General features: G+C 42.5%; 1 protein-coding gene across 1 annotated transcript; it reads left to right on the forward strand.

Moving 5' to 3' along the window:
• Window positions 1-274: 274 nt before the first annotated feature.
• MAT2B (methionine adenosyltransferase 2B) lies at window positions 275-13,917 on the forward strand. Its single transcript, XM_034779590.1, has 7 exons — window positions 275-479; window positions 5,733-5,927; window positions 6,899-7,013; window positions 7,490-7,642; window positions 9,196-9,389; window positions 11,384-11,497; window positions 13,573-13,917. Exons 1-7 carry the CDS (start codon window positions 417-419, stop codon window positions 13,741-13,743), a joined length of 1,005 nt encoding a protein of 334 aa, XP_034635481.1. The 5' UTR covers window positions 275-416; the 3' UTR covers window positions 13,744-13,917.
• The last annotated feature ends 5,929 nt before the right edge of the window (window positions 13,918-19,846 follow it).

A 19,846-nucleotide genomic window follows, 5' to 3' on the forward strand; every position in this document is an offset into this window, starting at 1 on the left:
CGTCTGGTCATCCTAGTCTGATCTAAGTGTGGCCTAGGCGGCACCAGCTGCAGCCGAGTCCCACGCTGTCACTGCACCCACAGTGGGGAGCAGCAGAGCTGGGCTAGTTCCCCTACCTTCTCCTACTAGTCAAAACAAGCGTAATAAGGCTGCTGCCCCTTTAAGAAGCGTTGTGTGCCTGTGAGGCCCCCGCCGGCCAATGGGCTCGTAACTGAGCCCCGCGCGTGCGCCGGCTGAGAGCGGAGCCAATGAGTTGGCGGGATGGAGCCTTGCGTGCTTCACGTACACCCCATCGCTCCCGGCTGAGGAACCAATCAGCTGCCGAGCTGCGCAGTGAGCTCGGAAGCGGCCGTTGGCCGCACTCGGAGTGAGGGGATCAGTGGCGCAGCGGGAGGCGGAGGCCGAGGCCGGCGGGGATGGTTGGCCGGGAGAAGGAGCTCAAGATCCGCTTCATGCCGGGGCAGTGCGAGCTGGTGGAGGTGAGCGGGTGCCGTGGCGGTCCGAGCGCTGGGGCAGGGCGCGTAGAGCGGCCGGGGGGTGGGGCTTAGGCCGGCTCCCCGCGCCTCCCGGGGGCAGTGGCGGGGGAGGATCAGCCTGTCCCGTAGCAACCCCTGGCGGGGGCTCTAGCCACCCTGACCGACTCGCCAGACCCCTCCCCCGCGGGCGGCACCTGCGGCCTGTTTCTAGTCCCCCTCCCCCTATAGGCCATCACCCCGTAGAGCCATCGCCTTGCGTCGGCACCGCCTCGGGCAAGCTCCCGGCTGGGTCGGGTGGCGCTGTTTGCCCCCACCCCAGCAGCAGGGCTCGGGGAGCGGGACAACTACCCCCTTGTGGCATGACTCTGACTGGAGACCCGGCTCCGAAGTAGCCTGCGCGCTCATCAGCGGGCCTGCCCAGCCCCACCCCAGCTCCCCAGGCCAGCCAGGGTCACCTAGCGCCCCAAACAAGCAGCCCACTGCACAATGAATCCCCTCGTCCCCTGCTGCCATGTCTTATGTAGCCCTACACCAAACATAGCCAGACAGCAGCGCTCATCAGTACCGCATTATAAACATCACTGCACATAATGCAGGAAAACAAGTCTAATTAGATTTCTGGGTGGTAAGAGGTAGTTATTTATGAAACTGTTATCAGATAAACTGATGAAAAGGTTTCTTCAGCTTCCTGTTCCTGGGGGAGTAATCTCTTTCTGCATTATCTAAAAGTATGTATTCCATTTACTTGAAGATAATGTTACATTTAGTGAGATCCATTACTACCACTTCTGTTGTATATGCTCTTTAATTTGATTTTAATAAATCAGGCTTGTGCCTCATCCAGATGTTCGCCTCCGGAGGGAACAATAGCACTCTTTTTGTGATGGTCTAAGACTCCATTCTTATCTACTGACAAAGAACGGGAGTCATTGTTCACAAGATATTTTCTGTATAACCACATCACCCATAACTTTGCAAACATCTAAAGGTAGACATGGCATACAAAAAGCTCTTGCCGCTTGTACAAGTGGCTCAGATTTTGTGTCAGAATTTTTTTTTTCCGAATAGTCTAAGGGCACCAGTTACATCATTTGAGTCCCCCGAACTTTGCTGGAGACATTGGCCTGGGATTAGAATTTAGAAATTCTGACTCCTAGTAACTTGCTAGATAACGGTTGTGGTCATATCTTTTTCTTTAGCTTGAGAGAATTTACAAGCTTCATATACTTAAATGATCTGGGACCCGTCTACCTTTTTATTCCATCACAACAGTGAAGAACCTAAGGAATGCTTTTACTTTGCAGAAGAATGTTTCTAGTGCAGGCCTCTTATTTGAATTTGCTGCTTTGGAAAATCCACCTGTGCCTATTTGGTCCTGTAGGTTTTCATTGATTGATGGAACATAGGTTAATGACTAATTTTCTCATAATTTTGTTTTATAGTCATGTTGTAGCAACGTTTTTACTACTGATTATAGGTGTCTTTTGTCTTTAATATTTGCATTGTATTTTTTAAATACTGTTAGAAGTGTTTTTCAAAATTTTGGTAAATAAGTGAGAGATTAAATTTCCTTCTAATCCAGTGGTGGGCAAACTTTTTGGCCCGAGGGCCACATATGGGTAGGGAAATTGTATCCTGGGCCATGAGTGTAGGGTTAGGGCAGGGGGGTGTGGTGTGTAGGAAGGGGCTCAGGGTAGGGGCGTGGGGTGCAGGAGGGGACACAGGGCAGGGAGCTGGGGTGCAGAGTGTGGGAGGGGGCTCAGGGCAGGGGGTTGGGGTGCGGGCTCCAGCCTGGAGCCACTTACCTAGAGCAGCTCTGAGGTGGCAGCGGCACACAGTGGGGCTAAGGCAGGCTCCCTGCCTGCCCTGGCGCCACGCTGCTCCCAGAAGTGGCCGGCATGTCTGGCAGTGACTCCTGTGGATGGGGTGGGGCAGGCGGCTCCACCCTGCCCTCGCTTGAGGGTACCAATCCCGAAGCTCCCATTGGCTGCGGTTCCCCGTTCCCAGCCAACAGGAGCTGCAGGGGGTTGTGCCTGCGGGCAAGAGCAGAGCATGGAGCCCTCTGCGCACCCTCTCCCTTCCCCTCAGGGGCATGGTGCCTGCCTCTTCCGGGAGCGGCTTGGAGTCAGGGCAGGCAGGGAGCCTGCTTTAGCCCTGCTGTGCCACAGGGCTGACAATCCCGCGGGCCAGATTGAAAGCCCTGATGGGCTAGATCCGGCCCGCTGGCCGTAGTTTGCCCTTCCCTGCTCTAGTCAAATGTTTAGATATGTTCACTTTTCAGTCTTTACAATTCAAATATATCAGTCTTTTAATCACTTTTACTCTTTTCTGTATTCCCTTTCATTTTTGTTGTTGAGGGTGTCCAAAACTAACTGGATTATTCTGGGGATAGTCTTGATGGTGACTTCCCAATTCTGATATTTTATGTGCATAGTACAGCCCAAAACTGCATTGGTTGCCAATTCATAGCCAATTACTGTGTGTTGTCATCACTAAATTATATTAGGTTTGAAATTTAAAGGATTTTAACAGTTGGATTGCATCATTGTTATCATGCTGTCAAGCTCATAACTCCTTATGTAGTCTAGATTTCATCTAAAATATTTTTATAACAGTTTCAAGGTGAAAGCTGAAACTTTCCATCTTTTTTGAAAACTCATACTCTCAAATTACATTCAAGTAGTGTCTACAGAGGAATGTTGTCTTTTAAAATAATCTGTTTCTCAGCTTTTGGTGTCATTGCATATTCATTCTTTTCTTTTTATCTGAAAGAGAGATCTCTGATTAAAGTTCTTTTGATCTTATTTCAGACTTTACTGTTCAATAACTCAGGTTAACATCCTAGTTCGTGCTTCAAAACTTCCTTTGCCTATATCCTCAGTGAACACTGAACTTCTAGAAGAGTGAGACATATCTGTACAGTGCTTTATTCTACCACTCAAATAGTGGGTACAGTTGCAAATTAGCTGGTAATGGAACTTTTATATTCATATTTGGAAGTGTTTGAATGCAAGTGACTGCTTCTCAATTATAAAGAGTGCCTGGAAATCCTGGCAACAGTGAGGCTTCCTTGAACAGTAACTTGAATCTGTTAATTTGATAAAATTTGTGTGTAACGGAATGACACTCAAACCATTACAGACTACTCTTTATGTTGTTTTATATTTTTAACTTAAGTCGTATAGAGAGAAATCTTATCGGAAACCTTCATAGCCATAACTAGCTTTTTGGATGTATCCTCTTATCAGGCAGGACTACAGTAAAACTCAGGCTGACATTCAACAGTCATGTCACAGTTTTAATATTAAAGTCAAAGTATCCACCCTCTTGTAATTTGATATAAAATGGGATTGGTAATTTTAACAAGCTCAAAAAAGAGTTAGCAGACCTGTGCAGTTTAAGTTACCTAGGCACAGCAGTTGCCAGACATAACTTGAATATACACCTCTACCCCGATATAACGCGACCCAATATAACACACATTTGGATATAATGTGGTAAAGCAGTGCTCCGGGGGGGGGGGGGGGGTGGGATGCTCACTCCAGCGGATCAAAGCAAGTTCGATATAATGTGGTTTCACCTATAACGTGGTAAGATTTTTTGGCTCCCGAGGACAGCGTTATGTTGGGGTAGAGATGTATAATATTCACCCCTGCCCCTTTAGCTAGAGAAATACAGGAGCAAACAGGAATCTTTTCTTACAGAAAGGGGAATGTGGAGCAAAACCAGGAGTTAGGATTTAAGCTTCCATATCTTCTGGTTTTAAAGGAAAAACTTCTAAATGGGTTCAGATAGGGTGTTGTCATTCTGAGTCTGCAGAAAGACCGCTCCAGTACCTCTGTAGCTGATTTCCCAAGGAACCTTACAATTGACAAGACTTGTTACTTCCATTGGTTCTGTTCACCCTGTCAGTGCTGCTACTGACACACAAAACCATGAACACCAGCAAAGGCAGCCACTGGATCTGCTTGCAGAGCAAACATTGTTGCTTCAGGGAGGCATTCAATAAAGAATCAATGCAATGCTTATTGTGGATGGGTTATGTATAGAGGTTGGAAAATCTGATCTATTTCATACTTAGAATACATTTGTTCTGAAACTATGGCAGATGTTTGCTATCTGCTGGCAAGCTGAAAAGACCCATGATTGTTTATCCAAGTCTGTTTGAAATGGTTTCCTGGTTGTAAACTTGCTTACTCATTTGTGCTAAGTAGAGTAACAGAATACAAATTGCATCTACTTAAACTGTTAAAGATGATCATTTTGTTTAGATTTCATCTGATGTGTTCTCCGTTTCTAGTGCAAATTTAAATGAGCATCCAATTTTTGACTTGTAAATTCAGAATGATTCTCTAAAACATCATCCAGTTATTGGACTAAATTTAAGAATACCATATTTTTGCTTATAATTATAGGGGAAGCAGCTCACAACCCCTATATTGCGGTTACTAGTCACTTTTCATTATTAAAGATTCTTGCACTCTCCATTTTGAATGTAATTTATATAAGTTTATCTGTACGTAATCTTGTTAAGCACTGAAGTATGCTTTAGTATACCACATGGACATTTGGAGCAGGTTGAATAATCAAAGCATTTTTCTGACACATCTTGTTCAACTAAACATGAATTGTGTGAGTATTTTATTAATTATGTGCCTGAAATATTCAATTTACATCTCAATTCTGCAGTGAGTGCCTCATGGGAATACCTCTGCAGAATCCTTTTGTAGTGACTGGAACTTTTCCTGGGTACAGAGGCTGCCCAAAAGGAGCTCATTGCAGGATTAGTTCACAACTTTTTCAATGAAACATTCAGAGCCAGATCTTCAGAAGCACTCATCACCCAGCAGTTCCTGTTGTGCAATGGAGCTACTGAATTATGAGCTCCCTTAAATATCTGACCCTTTGTTTTTGATATTTTTTCATTCTTTGTTCACCTCTGCTGACATAAGTTTATGAATGAAGCTTTGCAGTTCAGATCTCTGAAATGTGTATCTATATTTGCTGCTGTAACATTATCCTGTGCTTTCAAGTATTTACATTTTACAAAGCTTTATAGGGCTCCATGTATCACTTAATCATTACATTTTTGAAAACAGTGAAGAAAGCAAACCTGAATGTTTTTCAGGAATAATATGCTCACACTCATTCGCACTGATTATGGTTGCATCCAAATAATAAAACGTTAACTGAGACATTAAGTATAATGGAAAGAAATAAAAATGTGTGTTCTTTTTTTTTTTTTTCCCCACCCAGGAAGATGTTGATATTCCCAATAGACGTGTTCTGATTACAGGAGCTACTGGGCTTCTTGGCAGAGCTGTGTACAAAGAATTTAATGAAAACAATTGGCATGCAGTTGGCTGTGGATACAGTAGAGCTCGACCCAAATTTGAACGGATTAATCTTCTGAATTCTGTTGAGGTTCATGACATTATCCAGGATTTTCAGGTAAGATTACTGGAAGGCAAGAAGAAGCAGACAACTTGCCATATTGCACTGGAGACTATGTGTATCCTTCGTTAAACAAATAAGTTTAAGGTGCCTTACATCATTTAGCTCATATGATCCCAGTGGCACTCCAAAATCCTCTGAGGTAGTAGTTTGGAAGAAGATGGCAGTTTTGTTGTTCCCCTAATTTGTACAGTGACTACTCTGTGTTTGTGTAATATCCCTAGATACAAAATCAACAACAAGTCAGTGTAAACACACACATTTGGTAGTTAAATAAAAAGCTGTTACATTTCTGTAATGATTTGTATGGAGACACTGCAATGTTACAATAAGGTTTCATTGCACTAAAGATACAGAATAATTATTTGTATATCTTGTTTCTGTCATGGCAGAAATCTCCTTGTAACAGTCAGTGCTGTGTTTCACAAACTTCCAAGCTGTTTCACAGCTTCCAGGGAATAACTTTTTTAAACACTTATTCTAGAATAAATAGGGACCTAGCCTAGAAAAGAATTATAAACCTCTTGTGCCTGGTCTACACCTGCCAAGCAAATCATTTATGAATTCTGCATGAATACCATTTAAATCTAATTTGGTTAGCATTGTTTAATTACCATTGTGGATGATTGGGTATTGAGTCTAACCCATATCCTCTTTAACACTCAGATGAGAACAAAACTCCTTGCTGTAAGATAGATATTATTGAGGGTCATGACTACAAAATTACTGAATGAGATTCTTAGATATTTATTGTAAAATCTTAAGGCAGCTTTATTCTATTGCATTTCCAAAGGAAAGAGAGATCTTTGAGATTTCACAATAAATGATGATTGTTGTGGAGCAGTGCCACAATTAAATTATAATACTATTTAGTTTCTCTGTAGATGACAGACTTGGTTTCTATGTTGAGGGCACAATTGCTATTTTTTTATTTTGTTTCTCATTAAAATTGAGTCTTTAATTTTCAGCCTCATGTGATAGTGCATTGTGCTGCTGAGAGAAGACCAGATGTTGTAGAAAGTCAAGCAGATGCTGTTTCTCAGCTCAATGTGACTGCTTCAGGGAACTTAGCAAAAGAAGCAGGTAAAGAGACAATGAGATGGATTCATTTTTTTTGCCAGGATACTGCATTAATTTATACAGTGGCATAAGTATGCATAACACTTCACACTTAAACAGCCAAGATCCATCATTGCCTCAACAAGCTTTCTATCTAGCTTATGTAGGTGAAGACAACAAGTGTATGTGTGGAGGATTAGCAAAGTGACAAAGTGAGGGAATGAAGGGGTGAGAAGGCAAAGGGGATAGTATTGAATCTAGAACATGCATTTTTTTTCCATCCATGACTGTAGTTTTGTACTGAAAGTATGAATTATAGTGAATTTGAAATAGAGTACAAATGTCTTTAGGTGCAATGAATAGCAATTTCCCCCCTTTCTCTCTAAAGGCTCATAGTAAGTTTTCTTTATTCCCCCCCCCCCCCCAATCTTTTATCTTAGCTGGAGTTGGAGCATTTCTGATCTACATTANCCCCCCCCCCCCCCAATCTTTTATCTTAGCTGGAGTTGGAGCATTTCTGATCTACATTAGTACAGACTATGTGTTTGATGGAACAAATCCTCCGTATAAAGAGAGTGATGCACCAAATCCCCTAAATCTTTATGGTAAAACTAAATTAGAAGGAGAAAAGGCAGTCCTTGAAAATAATGAAGGTAAGAATACAATTTAAATACAATTGAAGTTTTTTTCTTCTCACTTTGTTACAGATGAGCTAGTAGGTCATATTAAATTAATAAAATCATAGAATCTAGATTTGAAAAAGACCTATTAGAACATCTAATCTAACTTCCTGTCCCTGTGGGATTGTTTTCTCTTTCCTACCGGTGGAATCTAATTTTCTTTGCTGATGTTCCTGAACTCCGTAGCTGCCTTTGTATTATTTCTATCCTAATAGTGTTTGCAAAACCTCCCAATTTAGTATCATCTCTGAATTTTATTAAGATGCTGTTTGCTCCCTCTTCTGGATTGGTAATGAAGGTAAAACTGGACCCAACACTAGACACCTTTCCCAACTCAGTACTTTGCTGTGTTTCATAACCCTTTGGTTATGGTCTTTCAGTCAGTAATCAGTCTGTAGCAGTATTCCTATGTAAGCAGATTTAAGTTGATTTTGAGTAAGATATCATAATACATCGAATCAATTGTTTTACTAAAATGCAAATAGTACATGGATCACTCTATTAAGTTTGTAATTCTATAATAAAAGAAACCAATCAAGTTTGTGTTGCAAGATATTTATATATTTGTATTGTGAATACTTCTATTTACAATTAGGTTTTTAGTGGCTTTTCTTAGATTTTTGTTTGTTTGTTTGAAGCAGTGAGAGATCACTTTGCTTCCTTTTAAAAAAACAAAAAAACCCAACAACCCAAAATGGTTCTTTGTTCTTTCTTCACTGTCTCAGTTTTGATAACCTGTCAAAACAGAGTGTCAAAGCAAATGGTAATTCCCTTGCTATCTTAGGGAGTATATCATCCAGGCAGCAGTCTTGTATATAGTCACGCTTTGCAAGTGTTCGTTAATGAAAAAATCTCTTATACTGTCTCAGCAACTTATATTATGATGATCTTCACTTCCTAATTGCCTAAATTTACATATTTTCTTTGATGATGATTTTTTTTTAAAGTAGCCACTTGAGTTAATTTAATTCCCTCTGTTGACTAATTTCTCACTTTCTCTCTAATATTGTCCCCCATCCCCTCCTACTCCCCACCATGGTTCCCTTGTGAGATGCCTTTTTTCCCCCTCTCATTCTTTTTATATTGTCCTTGTCTTTTCTCTGCAAGTCTTGGGTATTCACCTTTTAGGTGTCTCTCCTTGTCCATTAACAGTACAGCTCACTGGCATTATAAACACTTTGAATAACAGGTATTAGCTATATAAATGTCTGCTTTATACAAAAAGGAATGGATGTTTTTTGGTGTAATTTTAGCAACTCTAATTTACTGTATATAAATGTTCTCAGTTCTATATGAAATTTGAAAACTTCATATTGACTAAAAATGAGATGACAGCAGACCGTACACAATCACAGTTAATACTGGTTTTCTTTTAGGTGTCTGAATATATGTAATGTTTACCAAATGTCTAAAACAATTTTTATTCACATTTTGAAATTGTCTTAGAGTTATTCTCAAGGGTTCATTAGGTCCTAGCTATTCATAGTTTCCTTTTAACCCTTTAAAAATATATTTTTCCTCTTTAGGTGCTGCAGTGCTCAGAATTCCTATCTTATATGGGGAAGTAGAAAATCTGGAAGAGAGTGCTGTGACTGTTATGTTTGATAAAGTGCAGTTCAGTAACAAATCAGCCAATATGGACCATTGGCAACAGAGATTTCCCACCAACATCAAGGATGTAGCCTGTGTTTGCCGGCAGCTATCAGAGAAGAGAATGTTGGTGAGAAATTTTGTTTTTAATTTTCCTTTCCCTGCTGTGGTACAGTTCAGTATCAAATTGAAGGTTCTGGTTCTAATTTTCAGTACACTGGGCTGAGCCTCTGCTACTTCAATAACCGCTTCTCTGTCCATGACCCTCCATGAGTGTTGTGCTACTTGGGAAATGATGACATTGTAAGTTGCAAGGATGACAGTGGGAGAGCAGGACACACAGCTTTCTTAGCTGTTTGCGCACAAGAAATTATAATGACCATGAATCTTACCGTCTCCAGGACTAAAAATGCGAGTCATCAGTTCATCACTGTAGTATTTCTGCAATAAATTGTACAAAAAAACACAAAGGGAAGAAAATTTAAGATCAACGTTGATTAGACTTCATGGTGGACACAGTTCTTTAAGATACTCATGCAGTGGTGCTGAGTGTGGTATAAAATATTTGATGGAGCTGCAGAGAGACAGAAGGGGGTGGATATTGATAGGTCGGGGTTTCAGAGAAACTGTAAATGCTCCAATTTCTCTGAAATGAAGCACGAGCTCTCTACCATCTTGTTACCTTCTTATACAGTCCTCATTAAGCCGCCACTACAGAGCTCTTCCAGCAGAGTTGTCCGAGTAGGACCATGGAGAAGGTATTCATATGTGCAGATAACCCTGGTAATAACTTTTAGCTGCTGTAGACAGACTCCAGCTGAGAAGGTAAGAAGGCCAAAGAGAAGCTTGGGGAAGCACTCCCCTGTAACAAGTTTCAAACATGCTGGGCCCAGGAGTGCATTTTGGGGCTCAAAATCCAGGAAGCATTAACTGAATTTTCTCTAATGATCCCAATTTCAAACAAACACAGTTCAGGGGAAATAAGGGTTCAGAGGGCTAGCCAGGAGGCAGTAGCTCCCAGTTTAAGAGGAAGCAGCCCAGAATCTTTATGCAGAGTGCACACTTCAGAGTTGTGCAGGCACAGTCAGTTAATCTGTCCATTGTGCGCACTTCTAGACTGTACATATTCAATGGATGGTTTTCAAACTCTCATAGTTCTGCAAAACCAAAATAAGTTGGTTTTTCCACTCCTCCTCCCCCCCCCCCCCAAACCCGGCAGAAGTACAGCTCTCCAGAGAGCTACTTACATGTCCAAGAGCCATCTTTCAACCTTCAGCTGTTTCTAACTATCCCAGTGCCATCACTCTTCTAAAAACTGCAGTTAGAATTTTTTAAAATGGTAAGTGTATTTTTCCAATTTAACTCAAAACTGGCAGGCATAATTTCCCCCCAAAAAAGTATTGATGGGAACCATGCATGGAAAAATTCATGTTGAAATGCAAAATTGTAACTTTTCAGCAAGCTGCAAACATGTGAAAATGCTAAACTGAAATTGTCTTGCAATATTAGCTTTGGCGGTCACTACCCAGAAATCGGTATGTGTGAGGTGACAAGTAAATTGACGCAAAGTGTGGTATACTGCACAGCCAGCCATATTATGTGGACAGGATTTGACTTGTCAACACACACACACACACACACATATATATATATAGTTATGCCTTTGTTCAGTCTGAGTACTTCTACATCGCCTCATTTGATGTGAGTGAGAAGAGGGTTCATGGTGTCTGTCACACTTGCATTATTTGAATTTTGATAAATGAGTGGCTTAGAATGGATTTTTCTATACATTTAACTTTTTATGTCATGTGTCATCTTTAAGAGCGCATTCGATTCATGCACAGTTGAGTCAAGCGTATTCAGCGTCTCTGAAAAGTCAGGCCAAATATGTGTAGTATCAGGACTGTGCCCGTCCCACTGATAGCTTTATAAGGGCTACATTTTTCACTTCCCAAACATCTGCTCAGTCTCTACTCTTAAATATTTCTGGAATGAATATATATTTCCAATTAATTATTAACTTGTTTTTCAGGATGGTATCATCTTGTTTGAATGTCGGCTTGTACATTCTGTTTCTGTAAAAGAGCCAGCCTTAACCCTTCATCTGTGCTTGTTTCTTTCTAGGATCCATCAATAAAAGGAACATTCCACTGGTCTGGTAATGAACAAATGACCAAGTATGAAATGGCCTGTGCTATAGCAGATGCTTTCAACCTTCCCAGCAGCCACTTGAGACCAGTAAGTAATGTTGAGGCTATACAAAAGTATAGAAATTGCTGAATGCTTTCATTTGAGCCACTTTCTTGTACTGAAAATACAAGTGAGCCACTGCTCCTGATAGTATGAACAATTACATCTTAGTATTGCAATAGGAAGAGTCCCAAAAATCCTCAGTATAGTATTATGTATTGCCAACAACATTGTCAGATATCTTCTACTGCAAGGAAATGACAGCTGCTAGAACAACAAGGAGTCTGGTGGCACCTTAAAGACTAACAGATTTATTTGGGCATAAGCTTTCGTGGGTAACAGCCTCACTTCTTCAGATGCATAGAGTGAAAGTTACAGATGCAGGCATTATATACTGACACATGGAGAGAAGGGAGTTACTTTGCCAGTGGAGAACCAGTGTTGACAGGGCCAATTCAGTCAGGGTGGATGTAATCCACTCCCAATAATAGATGAGGAGGTGTCAATTCCAGGAGAGGAAAATTGTTATTGGGAGTGGACTACATCCACCCTGATTGAATTGGCCCTGTCAACACTGGTTCTCCACTTGCGAAGTAACTCCCTTCTCTCTATGTGTCAGTATATAATGTCTGCATCTGTAACTTTCACTCTATGCATCTGAAGAAGTGAGATTGTTACCCACGAAAGCTTATGCCCAAATAAATCTGTTAGTCTTTAAGGTGCCACCAGACTCCTTGTTGTTTTTGTAGATACAGACTAACACGGCTACCCCTGATACTTGACAGCTGCTAGGTTAACTGGATTCTGATTTCCTATAACAGATGTATTTTTTCAATCAGAAATCACCTTACCCATAAGTACAGTATATTCTTATAGAAATGTGCAAGTCTAGTGTATAACGTACTTCTAGGATACAGCTGACTAACGCAGTCTTTTGATATTTTTAAAGTGAATAATAACCAAATAGCCAGCTACGTAATTAGCAGTCATAGATTTAATTTCGCATACCTTAGTTTCGCAGATTTTTTGTAAACTGAGCAATTTCTCTTAGTAATCAATGAAGTTGTAACTAATTTTTGCCTCTTAGTCTTCCTTTAATGAAAAAATCTCTCTTCAAATTAAGATACAGTAAATTTTGTAATCTCCTTTGTATTGTCGTAATGTTTAAGTTACTATTATTTCTTTTCAGAGAATGGAATTTGAATAGGTCTTCATTGTTGAGAAATATCCATGGATATTTAGAATGGTGGATTTAAAAACTCAAAAATTTGAGTTTATATACATTTAAACTAAACAGGAAGAAATTTGAAGAAAAGGGGCAAGTTGAAAATGCTTAGCACTTGGGATCAGACTTGTTTAAAAAAAAAAATCTACTACATATGTTAGTAGTGAGATGCTGTTAACTTCCAGGGTTTATATTTAAAGGTAAAGTGAGACTTAGCTCACAAGTTCAGGGATTGTTAATTAGTAAAGTTAGTACTGATGGAAGAAAGACATGGACACCTTACACTCAAAAAACTAGGTTGGTCTGAGATCATATATTTAACAGCCTTTTTTGTTGGTGGATGAAGCAGGTCTCCTAAAGCATTTTTCATCCCACGAATGTGCACTTCTCATCTGTTATCCACATCTACTGATTTCCTGGCCATTGTCAGAGGAGTGGGGATAAGATATGGAAGAGAGGAGACAATGGTGTGAAAAAACATTAAATGGCTCACTCTTTACCAGTTCAGACAGGTGTGATTCATTCTGTAGCTGTCTAACTGAAGGGGAATTCTTCCACGTGTCATAAAGAGGATTCACACGAGGAGTACAAGTAAAATGGGATTTTCTGTAGGCTGGTTAATACACGCCATCCCTAAACGCTCTACAAAATGAAAATTTGTCTCCCTAGCCTTTCATTGTTCAAAAATTTTAGGTAAGTGAGAAAATGGATTTTAATTTGAGATAAAGTCTGAGATGGAGAGAAAGGAAGGGCATTTCAGGTGGCAGGAACTCCTTATGTAGGTTCTCTCCTGAAGGGAACAAACCTATTGAAAGCAACAAATGATAGTGTGCACTCATTCTTATTTAAAGCCTCCATTTTTAACTGTATATAGTGTTTTTTTTTTTTTTTTTTAAAGATTACTGATAGCCCAGTAGTGGGTGCTCTTCGTCCGAGGAATGCTCAGCTCGACTGCTCCAAGCTAGAGATGCTGGGAATAGGACAACGAACTCCGTTTCGAGTTGGGATCAGAGAATCACTTTGGCCTTTCCTTGTTGACAAGAGATGGAGACAGACTGTCTTCCATTAATTTGTAAACTTTTTAATGAAAGTATGGTATGTGGCACTTTTTTAAAAAAGGAAAAAAATAGTTTTGTATGAGTGTTCTTAAAAATTGTGACACTTATGAGCTTTCATTGAATCAGGTAAAAATATGGTCTTGCACTAGTGAAATTGTTAGCCTAAAAAGCTCAGTGGCAAAAAATGAACCTTGTTTAAAGTGTTTTGTTTTTCCTTCTATTTGTACTGGTCTAACCTAATATCTGATCCTAGTGAATTATGGTTCTTAGTCTTCAGTAACGTTTGATGCTAAGTATGAAACAGGTCAGCTGAAGACTTCCTTTTGGCTGGAATATACTGTTGATGCTTAGTGTCTTTGCTATATGTACAGTATCTCCTTTGAAGGACCTGGCCAGTTTCTTTATCACCAAAAAAGATTCCACTTTTTTTTTTATTTTAAAGTTATTGTACTAATGTGGTTTAAAGCGAGAATCATTGAGGTTTAATATTCATTTGCTTTGAGCTTGGATCAAAATGTTTAAAAGAATGTGAAACTTTATTTTTGCAATTACTGAGTGTAGTTTTTATGCTTGAGATATATTTTCACAATGTTCTATATCTTGGAACTCCTGCAGCTTCATATATTTGTTCATTGTATGCATTTGTCTCTTTTTAAAGATGACCTGCCAAGTGTAGGGGAGGGGAAGAAGAGAGGGAAATGGGCTTGGGCCCTCCTTTGCTTTGTGTAAAGGCTTGAAGTGTATATTCATTTTCCTGTTTGTTATACTAGAAACTCAGATCCTGTATAGGCTGGAACACTGTGTAAAACAAGGACATAAAAAAGAGTAAAAGTGAAAACAGAACAATTGAGGGGAAGAAAGTCAAAAACTTGACTACAACAACATAGTTTCTCCTGTGAAAACTCCTGAGGTAGGCACATACACTGATGCGGAAAGTGTCTTACTGGTGCAATGCCTACATTAAGGGTTTGCTCAGTAACTACAACAGTGTAAGCTCCCTAACGCAAACAAGTCTTAGACTATTCAAAACTTTGTTCTTAACACTTATTTGAATTCAGTGCCCAGTTAACATTTCAGAGATTGATGTATACTAATGTCCTTGTTTAAAGATTCAAACTACCAGTAAGATCTTGATGCTTACAATATGTCTGTTCTGAGATCTTCCAGGGAGACTACAGAAAACTGGATTTGATATTCTAGATTTGAGGCAAAAATAAATAGAAAAAAACTGGAAACCCTTCAGGCCTTTATGGATCAAAAAGGCGGAAGATCACCAGTTTTAAAAATCTTTTACAGGCCAACTTTAAAATCAGTCCCTCTTATTTCTTCTCTGATGTGAGTTAAGAGTTTATCATAAACTTGTTTGTTTTAGTCTGAAGTCCTGATATGTATACAGTAAGTTATATCTTGAAAATGACAATAAATATATGTTGCTGGCATCAGCGTCAGTGGTTGATTCAAGAATTTTTTCTAAATCTTAATTAGTTACAACCCGCTTCACAATGTTCATATCCCCTGGAGGAAATAATGGTAAAATCATGTTGATGTACTTCAAGTAAATTTAACTCCTTAGTCCATAGGCTAGAGAAATGTTTCTCAACTGATGGGCTACAGTCCCCAAGGGAGGGGGTGGAGTGCTAAGTTTCCTGCAAGCTGGACAGCTGCGTAACAGCCTTTTTAGTGCCGCTCAGGGAACCACCCGGCCCCAACCTAGCCTGGCCCCCAAGCTGCTGGGGCGGCCCAGACCCAGCCGCGGTGCCCCTCCCTTGGGCCAGACCGGCCGGGAGAGGGGCGCCTGTTCTGTAGCTCCAGCTCCGCAACTGCTGCGGCGGGGAGAGGTGCCTTTCTCCCTCAGCCCAGGTGCTGCTGTGGGAGGAGAGAGCTGGGGGGAATCCTCTCTTCCCACCATAGCCCCAGAGCACCCTCCTGCACCCCAAACTGCTTATTCCTGGCCCCTTTTTAGAGCCTGCCCCTCCAGCCCTCGCCCCCTTCACCCTCATGCTCCAGCAAGAGCACCCACTTTATGTCCCAGCTCCTCAGTCATCACCACTCTTGGGTTGAGACCTATATCTGCATCTACACTTTGCTTTCTCTTTAGAGGCTATAAACAGCATAATTGTCCACAGTTATAAGTTACCACATAGCTTTTTCTAAGCAAGCATATTTACTATTGAGGTGAAAGCCTTAAATAGAAAATATTAAAACAATAAAAGAACCTACAGAGATCACACCTCCAGCAAGGGTTCTGGGAGGTGAGTCTTTCAATTCCACGGGGGCATTTTTCTATGGTCTATGAGTTCATAACAGCTGTTAGCTCAGAACAAGCACCCATCTTGTGCAGATCTGTCTGTTTTTTTTCTACTGCTTGGGCCTCTGAGCTTGTCCTCCTGCAACAGGTGATCAGCAGACATTGGTTCTCTTTTTAGGGTGTAATTTCAAAAGGCTTTTTTTTTTTTGGCCATTTATCTAGAGACTTACTAGGAAACCCACTTAATTTTGTGTCCAAAAGTTTTTCATGTCTGAGACATTATTTAAATAGTTCTTTGAAGCTCAGAACACTTCCAGGGGTTTACCTTGGTCATGTTTCCTTTTTAGAGAAGTTACATATACCTCCACAATAATACATAAACTGTGCATTGTTAATAGAATGGACTCCACTGCTACTAAACTTTAATGCAGTAAGGTTTTTCAAGGGTATTGCAGAATGTTGCAGTATTCGTCAGAGGATTCTGAAAGGCAATAAGAGGCTTATGAAGCTTTGAAAATTTTACTACAATCCAGTGCAAAGATTGTCACTCCTTGTATATTCTTACCCTTCAGTCAAGCATTTTGTCAGCCTGTGATGGGGCGGCTGCCCCTGCCTGGCAGAAAAGGGGTTAAAAGCAGCCTTAGGGAGGCTGCGCTGGAAGCAACCAATTTGAAAGGGGCTGAGAGGAATAGCCAATCGTGGCCTGGCAGGCTAATACAAGAAGGGCTGCAGGGCAGAGCAAAGTTCAGTAACTGACTGGAGGTTGAGGGGAGAAGACCAGGCTCCTAGCAGAAGGAAGGTGTGCCTGCACCCTGGGCAGAGCAGTGCTGCCAGCAAGGACCAGGGGAGCAAGAGAGAGAGCTCCTGGCTGAAGTCTTGAGGTAAGGCCGAAGAAGTGCTGGGGGCCACAGGAAGTGGCCCAGGGAAAAATATGGAAAGGTTGGAGGGCACACAGCACATGGTTGCCATCTACAGGATCCCTGGGTTGGGACCTGGATTAGTGGGCCGGCCCCCACTGAGGAAGTAGTTTGACAACTTGCTGTGATTGCCACTAAGGGTATGGCTACACTTTCAGATATACAGCACTGTAAGTTAAACCTTCCTTCGTACAGCTGAGTAGGGAAAGCACTGCAGTCTGTCCACCCTGACAGCTGACAGCGCACTGTCCTGGCCACATTTGCGGCACTTGCAGCGGCATTGGGAGCGGTGCATTATGGGCAGCTATCCACAGAGCACCTCTTCCCATTCTGGCGTCGTGGGTTGTGGGAAGGAGGCGGGGGGTGCGGGGCATTCTGGGTCCTGTCCCAGCGTCCCATGATACATCGCTTCGCATCCCAGCAATCGCTGTGTTTCCATCCACATTTGGCGCCATCTTTCAACGCTATCTTTCAACGGTTTCTGTGCAGCGCGATCTGTGTTCCGTTTTGGTCTGTGGGAAATGGAGCCCGAATTACTGAGGAGTATGCTGATGAGTCTCGCCAGCACGTCACGTTTGGCAGTCGAGCTATTCCTTAAGATCCAAAGTGACAGTGAGGAGTCTAACAATGATATCGAGTCGCGTAATGTGTACAACACGAAATTGCTTGTGGCATTCACGGATATGCTCAGCACCGTGGAACGCTGCTTTTGGGCTCGGGAAACAAGCACTAAGTGGTGGGATCACATCGTCATACAAGTCTGGGATGATGAGCAGTGGCTGCAGAACTTTCGGATGAGAAAAGCCACTTTCATGGGACTGTGTGAGGAGCTTGCCCCCACCCTGCGGCGCAAGGACACGAGAGTGAGAGCGGCCCTGCCAGTGGAGAAGTGGGTGGCTATTGCAATCTGGAAGCTGGCAACTCCAGACAGCTACCAATTGGTCGCAAACCAGTTTTGAGTGGGAAAGTCGACCGTTGGAATCATGTTGATGCAAGTTTGCAGGGCCATTAATCACATCCTGCTCAGAAGAACCGTGACTCCGGGTATCGTTCAGGACATTGTGGATAGCTTTGCACAAATGGGTTTCCCTAACTGTGGAGGGGCAATAGATGGGACGCATATTCCTATTCTGGCACCACTCCACCTAGTATCTGAGTACGTTAATCGGATGGGGTATTTCTCTATGGTTCTCCAGGCGCTTGTGGATCACCGTGGGCATTTCATTGACATTAACACAGGCTGGCCCGGAAAGGTGCATGATGCACGCATCTTTCGGAACACTGGCCTGTTCAGGAAGCTGCAGGCTGGGACTTTTTTCCCCAGAGTGGAAGATCACAGTAGGGGAAGTCGAAATGCCGTGGCTCATGAAATCCTACACAGGGAGCCTTGACAGCAGCAAGGAACGGTTCAACTACAGGCTGAGCCAGTGCCGAATGACTGTGGAGTGTGCTTTTGGCCGTTTAAAGAGCCACTGGCGATCTCTGTATGGGAAGCTGGACATGGCCAAACACAGCATCGCTGCGGTTATATCCGCGTGCTGTACCCTCCATAATATTTGTGAAGGGAAGGGTGAAAGATTCAGTCAGGCATGGACCTCCGAGGTTCAACACATGGAGGCTGAATTTGCACAGCCAGAGAGCAGGGCTATTAGAGGGGCTTAGCACGGGGCTGCAAGGATTAGGGATGCCTTGAGGGAGCAATTTGAGGCTGAAAACCAGCTGTAATGTCTGGTGCCATGCACGGGAGTGAAGTGCAGTGGTTACAATGTTAGTAGGAATCTGTGTTTGCTAAGCTGATTTGCAGTGCCTGTTTCTTTCCTGGGCTAAGGTATCTTTTACTTTTATGCAATAATAAAGAATGTTTTCAAAGCCCAAAAATCCATTCATTGAAAAGAAACACAACTGTTTGGGAATCAGAAAGGGCAAGGGGGTGGGGTGGGGAACGGTACAATCACAGATTTGCGTATGTCCTGGCTGGAGTGCTGTGTAATGAGTGCTGCACTTCAAGATGGCTATACTGCATGGTGATGGGGGTTGAGTGCAGAAGGTAAGGGTCATAGTTTTCAGGGCTGGGTGGTGAAGATACAGGTGTTGGAGGCAGCTGGGGCGGTAAGAACCTGGATGTTGGGGAAAGTGGGTTGGAAGTGATATGGGGGCACAAGGGAAAGAGTTTTGGGACAAGAGCTGCGGGGAGTGTGGGGCGGGCGCGGTAGTGCTCCACCTGCATGGCGACGAGCGCCTGGATAGAGTTTGCTTGGCGCTCCGTGATGCTTATCAGTCGATCCGTGCTTTGCTGCAGGTGCTCCATTCTTCGCTGCCGGTGCGCTGCATTTTCCTGGCGGATCCTGCTTTCGTTCTCCCTCCACTCCTGCGCTTTTTGATTCTCTTTAAGAGATTGATGCATCACTTCTTGCAGCATGTCGTCTTTGCTTTTTCGTGGTCTCTTCCTGAGTTTTTGCAGTCTCTCAACCGGTGATAACACGGACGGCTGAGATCTCAAGGTTGCATCTGTAAAGGCAAAATGCAACACTTAACAGAGGCAGCATTGTTTATACCAGACAGAGTAATGATTCCCCCTCACTTAAGGAGGGCGCGCATAGTCTACACAATAGCATAATTTTCCCTTCCCAAAGAGAGCGCACATAACTCTCGGGAACCCCAAAATGGTGAGTAAGGGGGACTGATTGTTTCGCTGCTGTACTGCCCTCTGGGTTTCTGTGCCTTAGGGAGAGCCAACAGCTGCAGGGGGCACCTACACTGAACACTGTCCCAACATTTTCCACAGTTTGTCCTGGAAGATATTTTGCTGCTCAGGGTGACCTGGGAAGCAAGGGAGGGTCTTCTACTGCAATGCGGCTTCCTCCCTGGCCCATATGCAGCTTGCCTGTGTGCAGCAATGGTCCCCTCGCAGCACAGTGGCATGGACACGTTAGCCTGACTGGGACAAAG

Source organism: Trachemys scripta, chromosome 8 (genome assembly GCF_013100865.1).
Source record: "Trachemys scripta elegans isolate TJP31775 chromosome 8, CAS_Tse_1.0, whole genome shotgun sequence".
NCBI lineage: Eukaryota > Metazoa > Chordata > Testudines > Emydidae > Trachemys > Trachemys scripta.

Bases quoted from the DNA above. Each gene is read 5' to 3' on its own strand.
- MAT2B (XM_034779590.1), top strand. From the start codon at position 417: ATGGTTGGCCGGGAGAAGGAGCTCAAGATCCGCTTCATGCCGGGGCAG. The intron at 480-5,732 runs GTGAGCGGGTGC...TTCCCCACCCAG, and splicing joins GGCAGTGCGAGCTGGTGGAG to GAAGATGTTGATATTCCCAA. The intron at 9,390-11,383 runs GTGAGAAATTTT...GTTTCTTTCTAG, and splicing joins TATCAGAGAAGAGAATGTTG to GATCCATCAATAAAAGGAAC.